The sequence below is a fragment of the Eublepharis macularius genome, chromosome 1 (assembly GCF_028583425.1).
Source record: "Eublepharis macularius isolate TG4126 chromosome 1, MPM_Emac_v1.0, whole genome shotgun sequence".
NCBI lineage: Eukaryota > Metazoa > Chordata > Lepidosauria > Squamata > Eublepharidae > Eublepharis > Eublepharis macularius.
In genome coordinates, this window is record NC_072790.1 from 250,395,565 (window position 1) to 250,412,100 (window position 16,536).

Below are 16,536 nucleotides of genomic sequence, written 5' to 3' on the forward strand. Positions count from 1 at the left end.
AAGGGGTTTCCTTCTGCCCTCCATGCATCTGACGAAGAGAACGTGATTCTCGAAAGCTTATGCTACAATAAAATTGGTAAGTCTTAAAGGTGTTACTGGACTCTTTTTGATTTTGCTACCATAAAGTTAGTCTTAAAGGTGCTACCGGACTCTTGCCTATTTTGCAACTGCAGACTAACATGGCTAACTCCTCTGGATCTCAGGGACAGTTCAGACCCGGGTGAATCATCCCCCACTCCAATTTACTTGGTCAGATGATTTGGCCACAGAACTGGCCCTGTGTCCACAGATCTGCAAATACAGAACCTATCTGGCCAGGAAAGAGCCCCGTGGCGCAGAGTGGTAAGCTGCAGTACTGCAGCCTAAGCTAAACTCACGACCTGAGTTTGATCCTGGCAGAAGCAGAGTTCAGGTATCTGGCTCAAGGCTGACTCAGCCTTCCATCCTTCTGAGGTCGGTAAAATGAGTACCCAGTTTCCTGGGGGTAAAGTGTAGATGACTGGGGAAGGCAATGTGCATATTCTTTTAGATTCTGTCAGTATCCCATCACATATTGGTAGGCACCACTACAAGAATCCACTGGATTTAGCCCTGGCTTTTCTCCTAAGGAGCCCCATGGCGCAGAGTGGTAAGTTGCAGTACTGCAGCCCAAGCTCTGCTCACGACCTGAGTTTGATCCCGGTGGAAGCTGGGTTCAAGTAGCCGGCTCAAGGTTGACTCAGCCTTCCATCCTTCTGAGGTCGGTAAAATGAGTACCCAGTTTCCTGGGGGTAAAGTGCAGATGACTGGGGAAGGCCATGGCCAACCACCCCGTAAGAAAAGTCTGCCAAGAAAACGTTGTGATGCGACATCCTCCCATGGGTCAGTAATGACTCAGTGCTTGCACAGGGGACCACCTTTACCTATATCTGGGCAGGAAAGCATTAACTGAAAGGTAAGAGAACGGGATCTCAGTCCCGTAGCAACTTAAAGACCAACAAGATTTCCAGGGGATGCTCTTCTGAGAATCAAGCTCCCTTCTTCAGATTACAAAGATAAGAGTGACTCACAGTTTGAATTTCGCCTACAAAGTTGAAAGTGTCTATCAGCTGAGGCTTTATGAGGGCAAACAGGGGTATTGCTCTTCTTCCCAAATCTCTCTGGTTCAAACCTGGTTGGATCGATATTGGTCATTCAAAGGATAGTTACGGCCCATTAGTACCAATAAGACTGCTTTGAGATGGGGGTTGAGGTCTCTTGAGTCGTATCTTATTCATGGTCCAGACAAGGTGAAATTATGTAGATTTTTTAAAATTGTTGTTATTGTTAAGGAAACATGTATTGTCGAAGGCTTTCACGGCCGGAGAACGATGGTTGTTGTGGGTTTTCCGGGCTGTACTGCCGTGGTCTTGGCATTGTAGTTCCTGACGTTTCGCCAGCAGCTGTGGCTGGCATCTTCAGAGGGGTAGCACCGAAAGACAGAGATCTCTCAGTGTCACAGTGACACTGTGACACTGAGTCACTGTGACACTGAGAGATCTCTGTCTTTTGGTGCTACACCTCTGAAGATGCCAGCCACAGCTGCTGGCGAAATGTCAGGAACTACAATGCCAAGACCACGGCAATACAGCCCGGAAAATCCACAACAACCATCTTTAAGGAAACAGTTTGAGAAATAAAGACCCCCGCTGGAAGAAGGGGTGAGTCTTGCCTCCACTCTCTATTGGTCATCCAGTCATTACCTGTTCACTGAACAGGAAAATGCACTGTACAATAATAATAATAACAACAACCATCTGGATAATCGACATTGCAATTCCTGGGATGCCAGAGTCGAAGAAAAAGAACAAGAAAAAATGATTAAATACAGAGATCTGGCAATAGAAACTATCCAACTATGGAAGAAGAATGCAACAGTAGTTCCCCTTGTCATCAGGGCACTGGGAACCATCTCGAAAAACTGCAATTCATATGGAAAAACTGCAGCTTTCTGACATAACACCTACAGAACTGCAAAAGACGGCGCTACTTGGAATAGTGTACATATTATGCCGATATCTGGTTGATACTTAGCTCTCCGGCGGAAACCTGTATCAGCTTAGGAAGGCCAATCAATAATAACATGTGACCTCTGCTTATTTTTTATTGTGTTTTGGATAACAACAACAACAACAATAATAGATTTATATACCACCCTCTTCAGGACAACTTAACATCCACAGAGTGGTTTACAAAGTATGTTATTATTATCCCCACAACAATCACCCTGTGAGGTGGGTGGAGCTGAGAGAACTCTGAGAGATACTGTCGAAGGCTTTCATGGCCAGAGAACATCAGGAACTACAATGCCAAAACCACGGCGATACAGCCCGGAAAATCCACAACAACCAACTCTGAGAGAGCTGTGACTGACCCAACATCACCCAGCTGGCTTCAACTGGAGGAGTGGGGAATCAAACCCGGTTCTCTAGATTAGAGTCCTGCCGCTCTTAACCACTACACCAAACTGGCTCAATGACCAAGGGACAGAAGATCGACATTTATCTGTTTAAAGCCCTGGGCTTCTCAAGGCAGCTTGCAACTTTAAAAAAAAAAAATGCAACGTAAAGGAATTGACCGTTTGGCTTTTTGCTATAAACTATCCAGAATTCCCAATAAGCATTTTGATTTGGCAAGCACGCTGGCTGCATCCTTTAATTGCCAAGCACATCATTGCGAGAAGCTACAACTGACCATAATAAAGGCGGGGTTGGGAAATGAAACTTCAAAAGCCCAAGGGAGGGCAGGACAAGCCCTCGGCTTTCAATAAGTTGCCTCCCATAAAAAGTGGGAGAGTTGGCAACTCCTGAACATTTCAACCTGGCACGGGGAGGCCTGGCCCTACGAAGCTCCAAGCAACTTGTTTCCATTACAAACAATGACCAGTATTATTCAACCGACACCCTACCTGCCTAAACTTAGATTACCCAGTGCATTCTGGGAGCAAGGTTGATATCTCAGTTTGTAACCACGGAACCTCAAAGACTGACCTCTCCAAAATGAATCTCCTGGGTGCTGGTATCATCAGGAAGGCCCTTCTTTTGGTACCACTGCCCTTAAAGGCTCGACAGACGGCTACACAAAACAGGGACTTTTCAGTAGCAGCCCCCTAGATTTTGGAACTCTCTTCCCCACAGAATTCACTAGAGATGGGCACGAACAGAAAAAAAAATGAACATGATGTTCGTTGTTCATTGCCATCCACGAACAGGGACTCACGGACAACCACGAACGTGGCCCAGTTCACGAACATGTTCGTGGCTGGCTGTTCGTGGGGGCCAGCAGGCTCTCCTCCAGCCATCATCCAGGTTTGGTCAAGATCCCTACTGCACCACTCCCAGAAACCTGACCTGAGCAGACACCAGGAAAGGTACCAATAATAAATAATAGCTTGGCCCCAGAGCCTGGCAGCAGCCCTGGAACTTGAAGGGGTAGATCTCTACCGCACCACACACAAAGAAATTTCAAGCTCCAATGCACTCTCTCTATCAAAATGCCAACAGCAACTCTCTTCCTCTCCACTGTCTGCAAACTAAGCCAGAGCTGGGAGCACCCTCCCTCCTGGTCTTTGCTCCCTTGTTGTAACAAATTTGGAGCTCCACATTTGAAAGGAAGACCCACCTATCAAGCTAAATTGGGCTTAGATTGGTGTTTCCAGGGCAACAGCAGGAGTTCAGACAGAGTTCGGACAATCCCTGCCTAAGTTGCCAAGGGAATTGATTGCAGGTGCCAGACTGTCTGGCTTGATGAAGATGAACAACAACGAACGAACGAGGCTTGCAACAACCACCTGTTCATTTAGAATGGGGCCCCACGAACAGCTTGTTCGTGAACAGCAGATTGGGCTGTTTGTGGGGTTTTTTTGTTCATATTGCTGTTTTCGTGCCCATCTCTAGAATTCACCTGGCACCATTTCTTTCTGCTTGGGTTTGGTTTTGCTGTGATTTCTTTATTTTAATCTATTACTTTATTATTTTTAGTCTACCCATGATATATCTTAATAAGTTTTATTGGAAACTGCCTTGGGAGGGGACTGTCCATGAGGCAGAAAGATGAGGCACAATTTTTTTTTATTTACGTCCTGCTTGAGGTAGGTCATAAAGTAAAACCTGATAAAATCATTCAAGCAGCATAAAAAGCATTAACATTAACAAACCACTCAAAACAGCATAAAACATTTGGCAGCTTAAAGAGTCCTTAGGCTAGAAGGAGACTGTGAAAACAATTTAAAAGGTCAAAGCCCTTAGTTAAAAGCCAAAACAGCAAGGTAGGTGGCTCCAGTCAAAGTCTGAAGGGAGAGGGCATTATTCCACCACTGAGGTGCTGCCATTGAAAAAAACCATCTCGGGTCACCATCCATCTCACTTCTGAAAGTGGGGCCACAGAGAGCAGAGTTTATGAGGAAGATTTTAAACTGGTGGACTGGACAGTAGGGAAGGAGGAAGAGCCTTCAAGGAACCCAGAACTAAGCCATTTGGAGCCATAAATGTCAGCACCGCCCAGGCCCGGTGTGTCCATGGAGGCAGTGCCAGAAGCCGCCTTGAGCGCTGAGCTCTAGAGGAGGCACCATGCCGGCCCCCAATGACCCTCCCCCCGACCCGGAAGCGGGCCGCATCTCCGCTCACCTCTCCACCCCTCTGCCGCTGCCACCTGCCTTGGCTCGGCTCCCGGCGAGCCAGGGGCCCAGGCAGCACAGCAGCGAGTGGGGAAGCGAGCAGGGAGCAGGCCGCCTCCCTGCCACTTCGCTGCTGCTGCCTGCCTCAGGTGAGGGAGACGCTCCTGCGTAATGATGTCACAAGTGACATAATCGCGCAGGGCTGGAGCGCGCAAGGGGAGCAAGTAGCTATCTCATCTCAGGCATCAGAAACCCTGGCACTGGCCCTGGAACCACCTAGATTATTGCCAGCAGGAGCCTTTGGTGGGCAGAAATGACTCACAATGCTCTGACATCACTTCCGGTTTATATCTGGAAGTGACATCACAACGCTCTAGGAATTTGGCCATCTTTAGGTGATTTTTTAAAAATAGATATGTGCAAGTCCTAGAGTGTTGTGAGATCATCTCCAGGTACAAACTGGAAGTGCATCATCATGCAAGATAACTCCTCACTCTGCTCCTTGTCATATATCTATGAAGGGGGAAGAGTGTGGCCATTAAAAACTCCACCCAGGGCCTGTATGCTGTTTTCTAATAAACCTTTTGAAATCAAGAGACTTTGTCGTCTTGCAGAAGGGAAGAGAGCAGTAGCTAGTTGACTGGAATGCCACAGTCTGACACTCCTTGCTCTCACTGGAGCTGAGAGGTCTAGTGGTGGGACTGCGCCTGCTCGCTCTCCCCCCGCCCCCGTAGGATGGCAAGTCTAACCTAGAAAAAGAGGGGCAGTCAGTGCAGCTCTTTTGGTCCAGGACTATCCCTGTATCCATCTCCCAGCTGTAGCTTTGCTGCTGCCTTTTGGACCAACTGACGCTTCAGGACACTTTCCAGTGGGAGCCCACATAGACAACATTCATCTAACATGGATGTGATCTAATCTTTAAAAGTAATCCTGAAGCAGGCTATCCACGGATGCGTGGACTCTTTCATCCTGCTCCCTGTATTTTTCTCTCCATGTTTCACATGGAGAAACTGAGGCTCAAAGTGGCTGAGGATGTTGGGGGGGGGGGCAGACACTTCTTGGTTATCCAGGTTGCCAACTTCTTCACTAGCCTCTGCTCCTCTGACTTATTTATTTATTTGTGTATTTATTTATAGTCCGCTCTCTCCACATGCAGGCTCAGAGCAGATTAACAACATATAAATGCATATAATAAAACAAATAAAACTTTGATAGCAATCATATAATTACAGCAATAAAAACATACTAAGATGGCCCATGTTGCAACCTTACATCTAACATCCTCAAGATGTTACTGGGCATGCAGGCTTCTCCAACTGTTTTCTGCAACTCCAAGTTCCCCTAAAAGACACAGCAACAGGCCAGGCCGCCTTTCTTCAGGTCAGCAGGCAATCTTATTTGGGGCTCAGAGCCCATACATGGCATTGGCTGTTCCCTGCTTCCCTACTGTCTCCCGCAGCCATCAAAGGGTGCTCAAGTCACTTTCAAGACTGCAAACAGTTTCTCTTGCTCCTTGCTTCAGATCTGGCAGTAAGGGTAGGCCCAGCCCATGCCAGGCTGTCCCCCAGGCAGCTGGCAACCCCGTCACCTTGCAGAGCGCTCACATGCCAGGTTGGACGCACAGCCTTGGGAAAGGCACACCTATTAAACTGGTGCCATGCTGTCGTTAAAGGCCCAGGAGCCCGGCTTGGGGTGGGCGGGGCAGGCAGGTGGCAGAGATCCACAGGAACGGGTACAGCCAGAAAGAGAGGGAGAAAATCGAAGCAGGGCAGCTGGAGGGCGAAGGACGCACGGCTTCATCTCCTCGCTACCGCTGTGCAGTAACTCTTCCCGTGTGCCACTCCGCCCTACCCCGCTGACACCCCTGGGCAAAGATCCATGTGCCCCAAAAACAAGCTAGGTAAACAGTAATTACCCCAGGGCAGGACAGGGTGTGCCCCACTGCAAGGGGGCGGGGAAAGGAATCTAGACGTCACATCGTCCTACTGGAAAGAGCTGGCGTCTGGGGTTGCCACCCTAAGTTTCCCATTGATCTTGATGTCCAAATGACGGGACATTCTGCAACCAGACGGATGGCCTTGAACACATGTGCCTGGTGTAGCTGCCTGGGGCCTCCAGTACCTGAACTCCAATGAGCTTCCCCCGCACCTACACCTTTTGTCTGGTCCTCAGTAGCAGCCATCATATTCACAGATAGACTGTCTCTGTGCATGGAGGTTCCGCCTTGATGATATAACTAACAGCCTTTGATACACTTTGCCTCCTTCAGAGTTCTGTCCAACCTTTTAGTCATCATTGCCTTACGTAAGATCGCGAAAGGCGTCGCCAATAAGGACACGGTGGCTATGTTGTAATAATTCTGGACACGTTGCGGTGTATTTATTTATTTAACTGTTGTGTCAGAGCAGATTTTCAAGGAGGTATCCAATTTTTTTTAAAATAGAAATCACAATAAAAACATTGGGATGGGTCCAGCCAGTTTCTCACTCAATCTCACCTACTTCCCGCCCTTAGTATAAATTCCCTTGTTCATATAATTTTCTTGATCCTCAATGTAGCCTAAGAAATCTGGGAATTTATCATGATCTCTAACATTCATCATACGCATTATGGCAAGACTGATGAGGGCACATTGCCCCGCGTACTTACTTGGAAGTAAGTAACCTTCACATATTGATTTGCTCATCTATTAAAGGGACGGATCAGATTGGGTTCCAGAACCTTTTGTGTGTGACAACTTTAAAGTATTTTTAATAAGATATATTATAATGTAAAATGATAATATTCAAAATATTGGAAACAATGCATGAATGAATGCTAGGTATGTGAAAAGAATTATCAATTGTTGTCGAAGGCTTTCACGGCCGGAGAACGATGGTTGTTGCGGATTTTCCGGTCTGTATAACCGTGTAGTTCCTACAATGCCAAGACCACGGCTATACAGCCCGGAAAATCCGCAACAACCAATTATCAATTGCATTAGTTCTGAGCTAAACGGAACCTCCACGAATAGGGGCAGTCTACCTTAGAGTACCAAGACACTGCTTTGGAAAGCCAGCAGGTGGATAGGCTGTTGTTCAGACTTGTTCTTAAGGCTTCTCGGGAGGCAGGAGTCCATTTCTAAATACTGGAATAAATGGAAAGGGCGTACGTCAGAAAACCACCTGCTTTTCCTACACAAAGGTCTCCGGTATCTGCATTAAAAGATGGCAGATGCCAAGACCCCAAAGAACAGCTATGCTGGGTGGGCCAAAAGCCTTCTTCCAGACAGGGCCAAAAAGCAAACGAAAGTGTGTGTCATTTTCAGATAACCAACTGGAAGCCGCAAGCCAGGCCCAGATGCCTATGTGTGTATTTTGGTGACAATCGACTGAGCCAGTTGAAATCACAGCTGTTAATTGAAACTGTTCTTGCTTTCTTCATATTAGTTCTGAAGCTTTTCCCTTCCTTAATTAAAAACTTCCTGCGGTTTCACCTGGATGGCAGACACCTGCTTTGCTCTTGGTCATGTTGGCTAAAGGGAGAGATTTCGGAGGGTGATTGCAAAATAATCCAGGTGAGCCTGTATCATCCACCAGGCGACTCTCGAATGGGGCAACCAGAAGGGCCACTTTGAAGGGACGCCATTTTTCCACTTTAGACCTGGTTCTTTTACAGGAAGCTGTTGCATCCAGCATTAAAAAGGGATTGGGGGAGGGGAACTGGACCCTACAGCCCTGGTTCAGGGTTCAGAATCCTACAAGTTGACCCCATTGTCAACGATTAACTTCAACAAATGAATTCCACCCTTGTTCCATCCAAGCAAGGCAATTCTTGTAAATAACCACTTTTTTAAAAAATATATTAATTCCGTTTTTAGGTAATTAATTCCCTTTGGATGCTAGGCTGGCTAAGAGGGGGGGGGGGCATTTCTTTCCTGCAGAGCAGAAACAAAAGGCAACATATTAATTCTGCAATGGGTCAAACCACACAGGGCAGGTCTCATGAAGGCAACATAAGATTTCCCTTTTGCAATAGATCAAGGGAGCCGGCGGGCTGCAAAGGAGGGGGGCGCTATTAATAGTTGCAATGGTCGCCCCCCCCATGCCCAGGTGCACGTGACTGGCGGGGGCGGGGCTCTCCGCCCCGGGTTGGAAGGCGGGGCCGCGGCGGCTGATGGACAGGCCGAGTCACGCGGCTTCGGCGTGGCTGCTGGCGCGGCTGTGTTTACCGCCCGGGCCAGGCAGCTGTTGGCCCCGATCCAGCGCCTGGGCTGGAATGACACCGAGCAGCAGCGAAAGGAGTTGTTGTGTAATGCGGCCGGGCAGGCACCAGCCCCGGCTAATCGAACGCTGCTCCTCGGAGCCGCCGGGGACCAGCGCGGAAAAGGAAACAAAAGACGCCCGTCGCGGAACTGCACCGGTTGCATCTCTGCCTGACGGCACAAACTGTTGTAATGAGGGGGGAAGCCCCTCCAGTGTGGGTTGCAAAGTGCAGAGGACTTGTGCATGCACGGCGAACTGCACCGCTTGCATCTCTGCCTGACGGCACAAACTCTTATAGTTACGGAGGAAGCCCCTCCAGTGTGGGCTGCAAAGCACGGCGAGCTGTCCCGGTTGCATTTCTGACTGGGGGGGGGGGTATGCAAAGGCCAGTTCAAAAATGCTCAAGGGCGTGGAAAAGCAGAGACATGGGGGAGGGGATGTTTACTTGCCCGGAGAGCTGCCCCGGTTGCATTTCTGCCTGCCAGGCAAGTGATGGAACAAGAAGTTCAATAAGGCAACCCGTGTCGGGGGATGTAGGCGGGGCCCTCTGCACCGGTTAAATTTCTGCATGTCCCGCCGCTGAGCTATAAAAAGATCTGACGAGGAGGGGGGCCGGGAGAGCAGCGAGATTTTCCAGATCTCGCCACGCCCCCCTCTTTGCTTTATTTTGGGGGAGGGGAGGGTGGGTTGCAAAATGCTTTCCGTGCAACATTTTTCAAAAAATAAAAAAATGCATCTGGTTGTATTTTGGCAAAAGCGACGTCGCAGAGCCGAAAATATCTCCCAGGAGCAGTTGCGGACCGAATTCTACTTTTTTATGAAAAATAAAATAAAGCGGTTTTGCAGGGAGATAAATCGCCACCCCCACCACACACACACTCCGGGGCCTGGAGCGCTCTGGGGAAGCGATGTGGCAATCCGGGACTAATTCCAAAGCCATTCCCACCCGCCTGCCTGGATTTCAGCCCCAGGGGATGCCAAACACTCCTCCTTTCAAAGAAATTCAACAGGGGCAGCGTCGGCCGAAGTAGCGTTGCAGGAGCATTACCGATTCGACTTTCTGCTCTGTCCAAGGTCTCTTTGGAAATGAAATAAAGCGCGGTCGTTTTAAGCAGCTTTACACGTGCGAGGTCCGACTCCAAAGGAGAGGAGCGCATTGTCCATAAATTTAAGGGAACGGGGGAAGGAGTGAGAGATGGAATTGCCAATGTTTTTCTACGACCGGGCTCATGTGTCTTTAAGAGAGTTACCATCAGCTGGGCGGCCGCTGCTCCTATGCTGCTGCCGGAAGCATTGATGACCCGGCTGGCTAGCACGGGAGCGCCGCGGGGGTTTCCCGGGTGGTTGGCAACCCAGATTCAAAGGGTGAAGCTTTCTCCCATCGCCGCATCTCGCAACCCCGCCGCCCTCCCCCAGTTTGCTGCCTTGTCCAGAGCCAGAGTTCAACAGGGGAAGCTTCCCCCTTCTTCGCGAGCTAGTGGAAGCTGCACCTGTTGAATTTCTGCTTTGGCCGCAGCTGTTTAAGAAGACAGGAGTCCTTCCAGCAGCGGAATTGACAAGTCTTCAGATAATACGACACTGAAGCGGGTAAATCGATTATTATTATTATTATTATTATTATTATTATTATTATTATTATTATTGAATGAAGGCAGAATTGGGGAAGTGGGGGAAACTGAGGCAAATCACATGGAGATGGAGAGAGGCCAATGGGGGGCGGGGAAAAGGGGCGCAGAGGGGAGCTTTGTCCGGTTGCCAGCTTCTCAACCAGGGTTGCCAACTCTGAGTTGGGAAACTCCTGGAGTTTTGTGGGGGTGAAGCCTGGGAGATGGAGAGACCTCCGCGGGGTATAATGCCAGTAAGTCCACTTTCCAAAGTAGGCATTTTATCCAGGGAGGGACTGGTTTCTTTTGCCTGGAGATCAGATGTAATTTCGGGAGATTTCCAGCCACCACCTGGAGGTTGGCAAGCCCATTTTCTCAGATGGCCTCTTAAATTCAGATTCCAGTTACTCATCAGGTGCTTCAGATTAACTCCGGGAGGGGGGCAGGGAGTGCGCGCGCGCGTGCCCTAGTAAAAGCGAAAGCGACTAGTAAAAGCGAAAGAGCAGATCAGGTTGGTGTCTTTCGGGTCAGTTGGCAACCAAGACACCCTGCAGGAGTCTTGCGTCGGTAAAAGGAAGTTGGGTATATGGAATTTACAGAGGGAGAAGGGAGGGAAGGCGTTGGCCCCGCTGTACTCTGTCCTTGCTCAGAGGAGAGCCCCCCCTCTATTTTGTCCATACAACGACCCTGCAAGGCAGGCTCAACTGATTGGAAACTGGTCTTCCCGCAGACTGATTAGGATTTGAACCCGAAGCTGCTTCACAGCTATCTCACCAGATCTTCGCAGCACGCCAGCTCCTTTTTACTGTTGGGTAGCAGGCAGAGAACAACCGGTGAAGCTGGAGAGGTATTGATGAGAGGAGGCTTCACTTATCTGATAGCTGCCTGCCTGCAAGCGTTACAGAGTATTGGATGGGGGAGATTGTTAATGCTAGGGAGAGAAGGGGTTGGAGAGCCCGGAAAGAAGAAGAAGTGGCATCCAGGTTTGTGGACTTGAATTTGAATGCGATAGAAGTCCACCAGGTGCAGTTTTTCCACGGACAGGAGCATTCAGTGGGGAAAGCGACACCTGTTTAATTGCGGGCTGTTGAGATGCTGATACAAGACGCAGGACCTTATCAGGGTGGCGGTGTGGGGTAAGCAAGGGGGAAGTCCAGGTTAAAAAATGGGGCACAGGCGCAAAGAGCGGTCGGGGCGAGAGCAGGCGCTGGGTGGCAGGTGGAAATCCATCGGGTGACGTTTCATCGGTTTAATGGCCGCTTTGGTGTCCGATGCATAGCTGGGAAAGGGGAAGGATTCGCAAGCGTAGGTAAAGAATCGGTGGATTGCTGCCCCGACTACTGTGGCGGGCAGCAATCCCCTAGGAGCAGAGCTTGTCAGACGGGGCAGGCAAGCGTCACCCGTGCGATTACCGCCTGTCGCACAGCTTTGAACGCCCCTGACTCTGGGCGGCAATTGGAGAAATGGGGCGGGGGCAAGGAGGTGCCGGGCAGGCCGCAACGCGACCGGTGATGTTTTCCTCCCCGGCCGGCCGGCTGGCTGCCTGAAGGGCGGGCGTGAGAACCCGGCCCGGGGCGCGGGGAGGCGCCGAGGCGGTGCGCCCCTGCCGGCCGCGCGGGGCCGCTGCAAGCGCCGCCGGTTCGGGGAGCCACTGCTCTCCCCTGCTCCGCCGGAGCCGCGTCCCCAGCCAGCCCCGGGTGCCCTCCCGAGCGCCGGCCGCCGCCGCCACAGCTCCCCGGCCGCCCAGGCGCGCAGGCGGCGCGGCTCCATGGAGCCCTGCACCAGCGGCGCCGGCCCCGGCGCGCCCAAGCGGGGCAGCCCCGGCGCGGCCAGAGGTAGGAGGCGGGCGCGCGCGGGGCAGAAGGGAGGTAAGGGCCGGCCGGCCCCGGGGCAGCGCGGCTCGGTTGGGGGTGGCCGAGCGGAGGGAAGGACGGGGCGGGCGGGCGGGCCGGGGAGACGCGGGGCCGGGGTTAAAGGGAGGTAAGTCCGGGGGGAAAGGGGCGCTCGGCCGGGGGTTGGAGGCGGCGCTGCCCGGGGTTGCCTGCAAGGAGGGGTCTGGCAAGAGCTGGGGGTAAACGGGGGTGGGTAAATGCTTGGAGGAGGGCGCCCGGCCTGCACCGAGGGAGAGGCTTTTGGGGAGGGGGGCTTTCTCAGCCATGCGCCCCGGGGAGGGCAGGGGGTCGTGGCCAACGCAGCCCCGGGCGGCAGAAGAGGACTGCCTGCGCCCTGAACTGGTCTCCCCTTTCCATTTCCTTTGAGAGCCAATTGTAGGACGCAGTTGGCATTAGATGAAGATTTGTTTGTGGTTGTGGATAAATTTACTTGTTTGTGTTTTATTGTGGAGGGGGGGGGGAGATGAAACTGTGGTTGCCCAAACGTTCCCCGGTGGTGGTGGGTTTGTACTTATGTTCCATGCTGCCCTCTAATGGAACAACCCAGCAATGCCAAAGGGTCACCCTAAAGGGGGGAATCTTACGTTGGGGTGTGTGTGTGTGTGTAACCTTTTGGCTTGTTTTCTGTTTGACCCTCCATGTACACACACAGAGAGGAGGGCTGGTGCCTCAGTTTCCCGACTGTGCGTTATTCGTGGACATCTACCTAACCCCAGTGGTTAATCAGGGGTATCTTGTTTGGTCACACACTCAGGGACACGGCATAGTTCAAGGAAAGTCAAGTCGGTTTGTGGTTTGCTTCTGGTGGGAGCGTGAGTAGAAGTGGGTTTAAAATGAGTTAATGTGGCCGGCACATGGTTGTGCACTTGTTCCCTGGTTCCCTGGGGGGGCTTCTTTTTTTTAGAATTTCAGAGCAGGGTTTATGCCTGGTCCTGTGGCCACGATACGCAGTGCGGTGTAGTGGTTAGAGTGTTGGCCTAGGATCTGGGAGACGCAGGTTCGAATCCCCACTCTGCTATGGAAGCCCACTGGGTGACCTTGGGCCAGTCACACCCTCTCTGCTTAACCTACCTTGCAGGGTTGACGTGAGGATAGAGGATAAAGACGTAAGCCAGTTATATCCCATTGGGGGGAGAGGCTGCATAGAAATGAAGTAAACAAAAACTAATACATGTCCTGCCTCCTTCCTTCTCCTTTCCCGAGCCCCCACACCAGACCTTTTTGCACAGACCTTTTGCTAGGGGGTGTTTGGGAAGGCGCCCGTGTTCCTTGCCAGGAGGGGGAGAATGTCCATCCTGGCATACCGTCTCCGCTGCCCACTGGCATCTGTCAGGTTGGGTGGCTGGACGTGGACGGTGAGAATGAGTGTCACTTTTGCCTGCTCCTTGGGGCAGAGACCGCTTTTACTCGCAGAAACTGCTGTGGAGGGCGCTAAACAGGCCTGAGATCCGTGGGAGGGGGGGCATCCTGCACTCCCAGTAATTAAGCTGGGGGGGGGGGGTAGGACACTTGCTGCTTGATGTTTGGACGGATCCCCAGGCGTATGAAGCTGTCTTGTTCAGAATCGGCCCATTGGTCCGTTAAGGTTAATATTGTCTACTCGGACTGGCAGCTGCTCTCCAGGGTCTCAGGCAGAGGTCTTTCGCATCACCTGCCCTTTCAACAGGAGATGCTGTGGATCGAACCTGGGACCTTCTGCAGGCCAAGTAGAAGCTCTTCCATTGACCCACGGCCCCTCTCCAAAAGTCTCTGACCCTGTGGTCGTCCTCATAGGAAAACTGGAAGGGTCACCCCACTGGCAGCCGAGCCTCCCCGCCTCTCTTTCTCTCCCCCCCTCCCAGCCCTCTGGTTTTGCCTTTCTGCCCCCTCCCCTCGAGGTTGTTGACAAAACCTGACTGCTGCTGCCGAAAGCCCCAATTAAGCAATTTGCATGCCGGTTACGGCAGAGCGGCAATTTCGACAAAGCGCCAAGCCCGGCTCCTTTGCACTCGGCGGAGAGAGATGGTATCTCTGGGAGGCAGAGAGTGCTTTCCAACGCTGCCCGGCCAGTTTCTGAGCGCCTGCCTGGGTTTCGTTGCTCTCTCTAATGAGCACCTTCTCCCAGGAAGGAGGTGCATTCTTCAATGCCAGCCAGGCTTCGGCCCCTGTGGGGTGATGGGTGGTGCTTTTTGCAGTGCCAGCCAGGCTCCGGCCCCTTGGGTTAAGCCCGGGCGGGAACATCTTCTTACAATTATTTTAGAATCCAGCCAGATCGCTTGCTGAAAGGTCTGCGTTTTATCGATTGATTGAGTTCATTTCCGCCCCAACGGAGACACAAAGCAGCTTACACCATCCTCCCCTCCTCCATTTATCCTCAGAACAACCCTGCGAGGTAGGTTAGGCTGCAAGTGCGGGGTGGCCCAAGGTCACCCAGCGAGCTTCCGTGGCAGAGCGGGGATTCGAACCCTGCTTCCAGATCTTCGTCTGGTGCTCTAACCACTATACGATACTGACTCTCACCTGCACAGCTGTTTCACTCTGGGCATGTCAGGGTCTACTCTGGTTTTGTGTGTGTTTCCCAAAAGTTTGGCTCCTGCTGTTGTCACGAGCATCTTCTTCCTCCCTTGATAGCTCAGACCTGGGCGTCGTATCCCAAGACGCTTTTTTAAAAAAGATCAAACGTAGAATTCCCTATTTCTTAAATAATACCTCCTGTCTCCAGGCATCGTTGGCTCCCTTTCTCAGATGTTGTTCCCCAGATGTTTAGTTGACTGTTGAATGCCAGCCCCTTTTTCCGCCATGAGGACCGGTCCCTTGACCCGAGTGTTTTCTGGCAAATGGATTTAATTTCTCGTATCGTCCTGTTTGGACTGGTGGCTTCTTTTCCATTGTCTCTTTCTTACAAATATTTTCCACCCAGCTGCTAGTTCCTGTTGTCCCAACTTCTGAAATTCCAGCCCCCGCCCCAATCATGGGCCACTGATTTCTGCCAACGCTTGATTTTTTTTATAAATATGCAAGTTGGGTTGTAAAGAGGCCTGGTGGGTTAATCTTTGGGCATGTAGTAGGTTACTTCTGTGCATAATCTCTGGTCGATCACTATGAGTTAGTTGCCTGCTTCCAGATGGTCACCAAACAAGAGATATAAATCCTCCGTGGGAAATCAGTGTCAAATCAAATAAACAGTTATTTAAATATTTTTTTTTGTTTTTTAATTCATTATTTCTTTTTAAGGTGCAAAGTGCTCGTCGTGAATAAATAATACTATTTCCTAAATATATTAAATACAATAAATTCAATAAATGTCTATACAAAAGATATCTCCATGAGGTCCCAGGTTCTCAAAGAGTACATTCATAAATAATCTTTTTACTTTTAAAAGATTTTTTATGGTATTTAATATAGTTAGGAAATACTCACAACAAGCACTTTGCACCTTAAAAAGAAATAATTAATTAAAAACCAACAATATTTATTTAAATAATTATATATTTGATACTGATTTCGCATGGAGGATTTCTCTCTCTTTTTTGGTGACTCTACTCTGTGGAGCCCCTTTATTTTGGTGTGAACCTTCAGATGGTGTCTGGTGATCTCCCGGGATTACAGTGGATCTCTAGGCCACCGAGATCAGGTCCCCTGGAGAAAACCGCTGCTTTGGTGGGTGGACTAAACGGCATTATATAGCCCACTGACGTCTCTCCCTCCCCAAACCTCACCATCTCCGGGATCCAGCCCCTAAATCTCCAGGAATTTCGCCATCTGGAACTGGGAACCCTGCCATGAGTACTGGGAATATAGTGAAAGGATATGTGTGCGTCAGAAGCTCAGATTTTAATTCCCAGTTTGGGTAGCGAGGGCTACGGGTTGGAACAAAGGTTACTGTTCATAGTAAAGAATTATGGCAAATCTTCGAGACCGCCTCTCCCCATATGTGCCCCCAGAGGACACTTTGATCTAGTAATAAACAGCCACTAATGATCCCTGGCCCCAAGGAGTCCCGCCTAGCATCGACCAGAGGCAGGGCCTTTTCGGTCCTGGCTCCAACCTGGTGGAACGCTCTGTCTAATGAGACCAGAGCCCGGCGGGATTTGTTATCATTCTGCTGGGCTTGTAAGACAGAGCTGTTCTGCCAGGCATTTGGTTGATGCCTGGGAGGGCCCCCCGCTGGCCAAAATAGGGTA

General features: G+C 50.7%; 1 protein-coding gene across 1 annotated transcript in view; it reads left to right on the forward strand.

The window, feature by feature from the left end:
• The first annotated feature begins 12,174 nt into the window (after nucleotides 1-12,174).
• The window catches only part of RORC (RAR related orphan receptor C), a 100,482-nt gene continuing 96,120 nt past the window's right edge, over nucleotides 12,175-16,536 (forward strand). Inside the window, exon 1 of the mRNA XM_054997665.1 lies at nucleotides 12,175-12,316. Within this exon, the coding sequence (XP_054853640.1) occupies nucleotides 12,250-12,316 (67 nt within the window). The 5' untranslated portion in view covers nucleotides 12,175-12,249. The remainder of the gene's footprint in view (nucleotides 12,317-16,536) is intronic.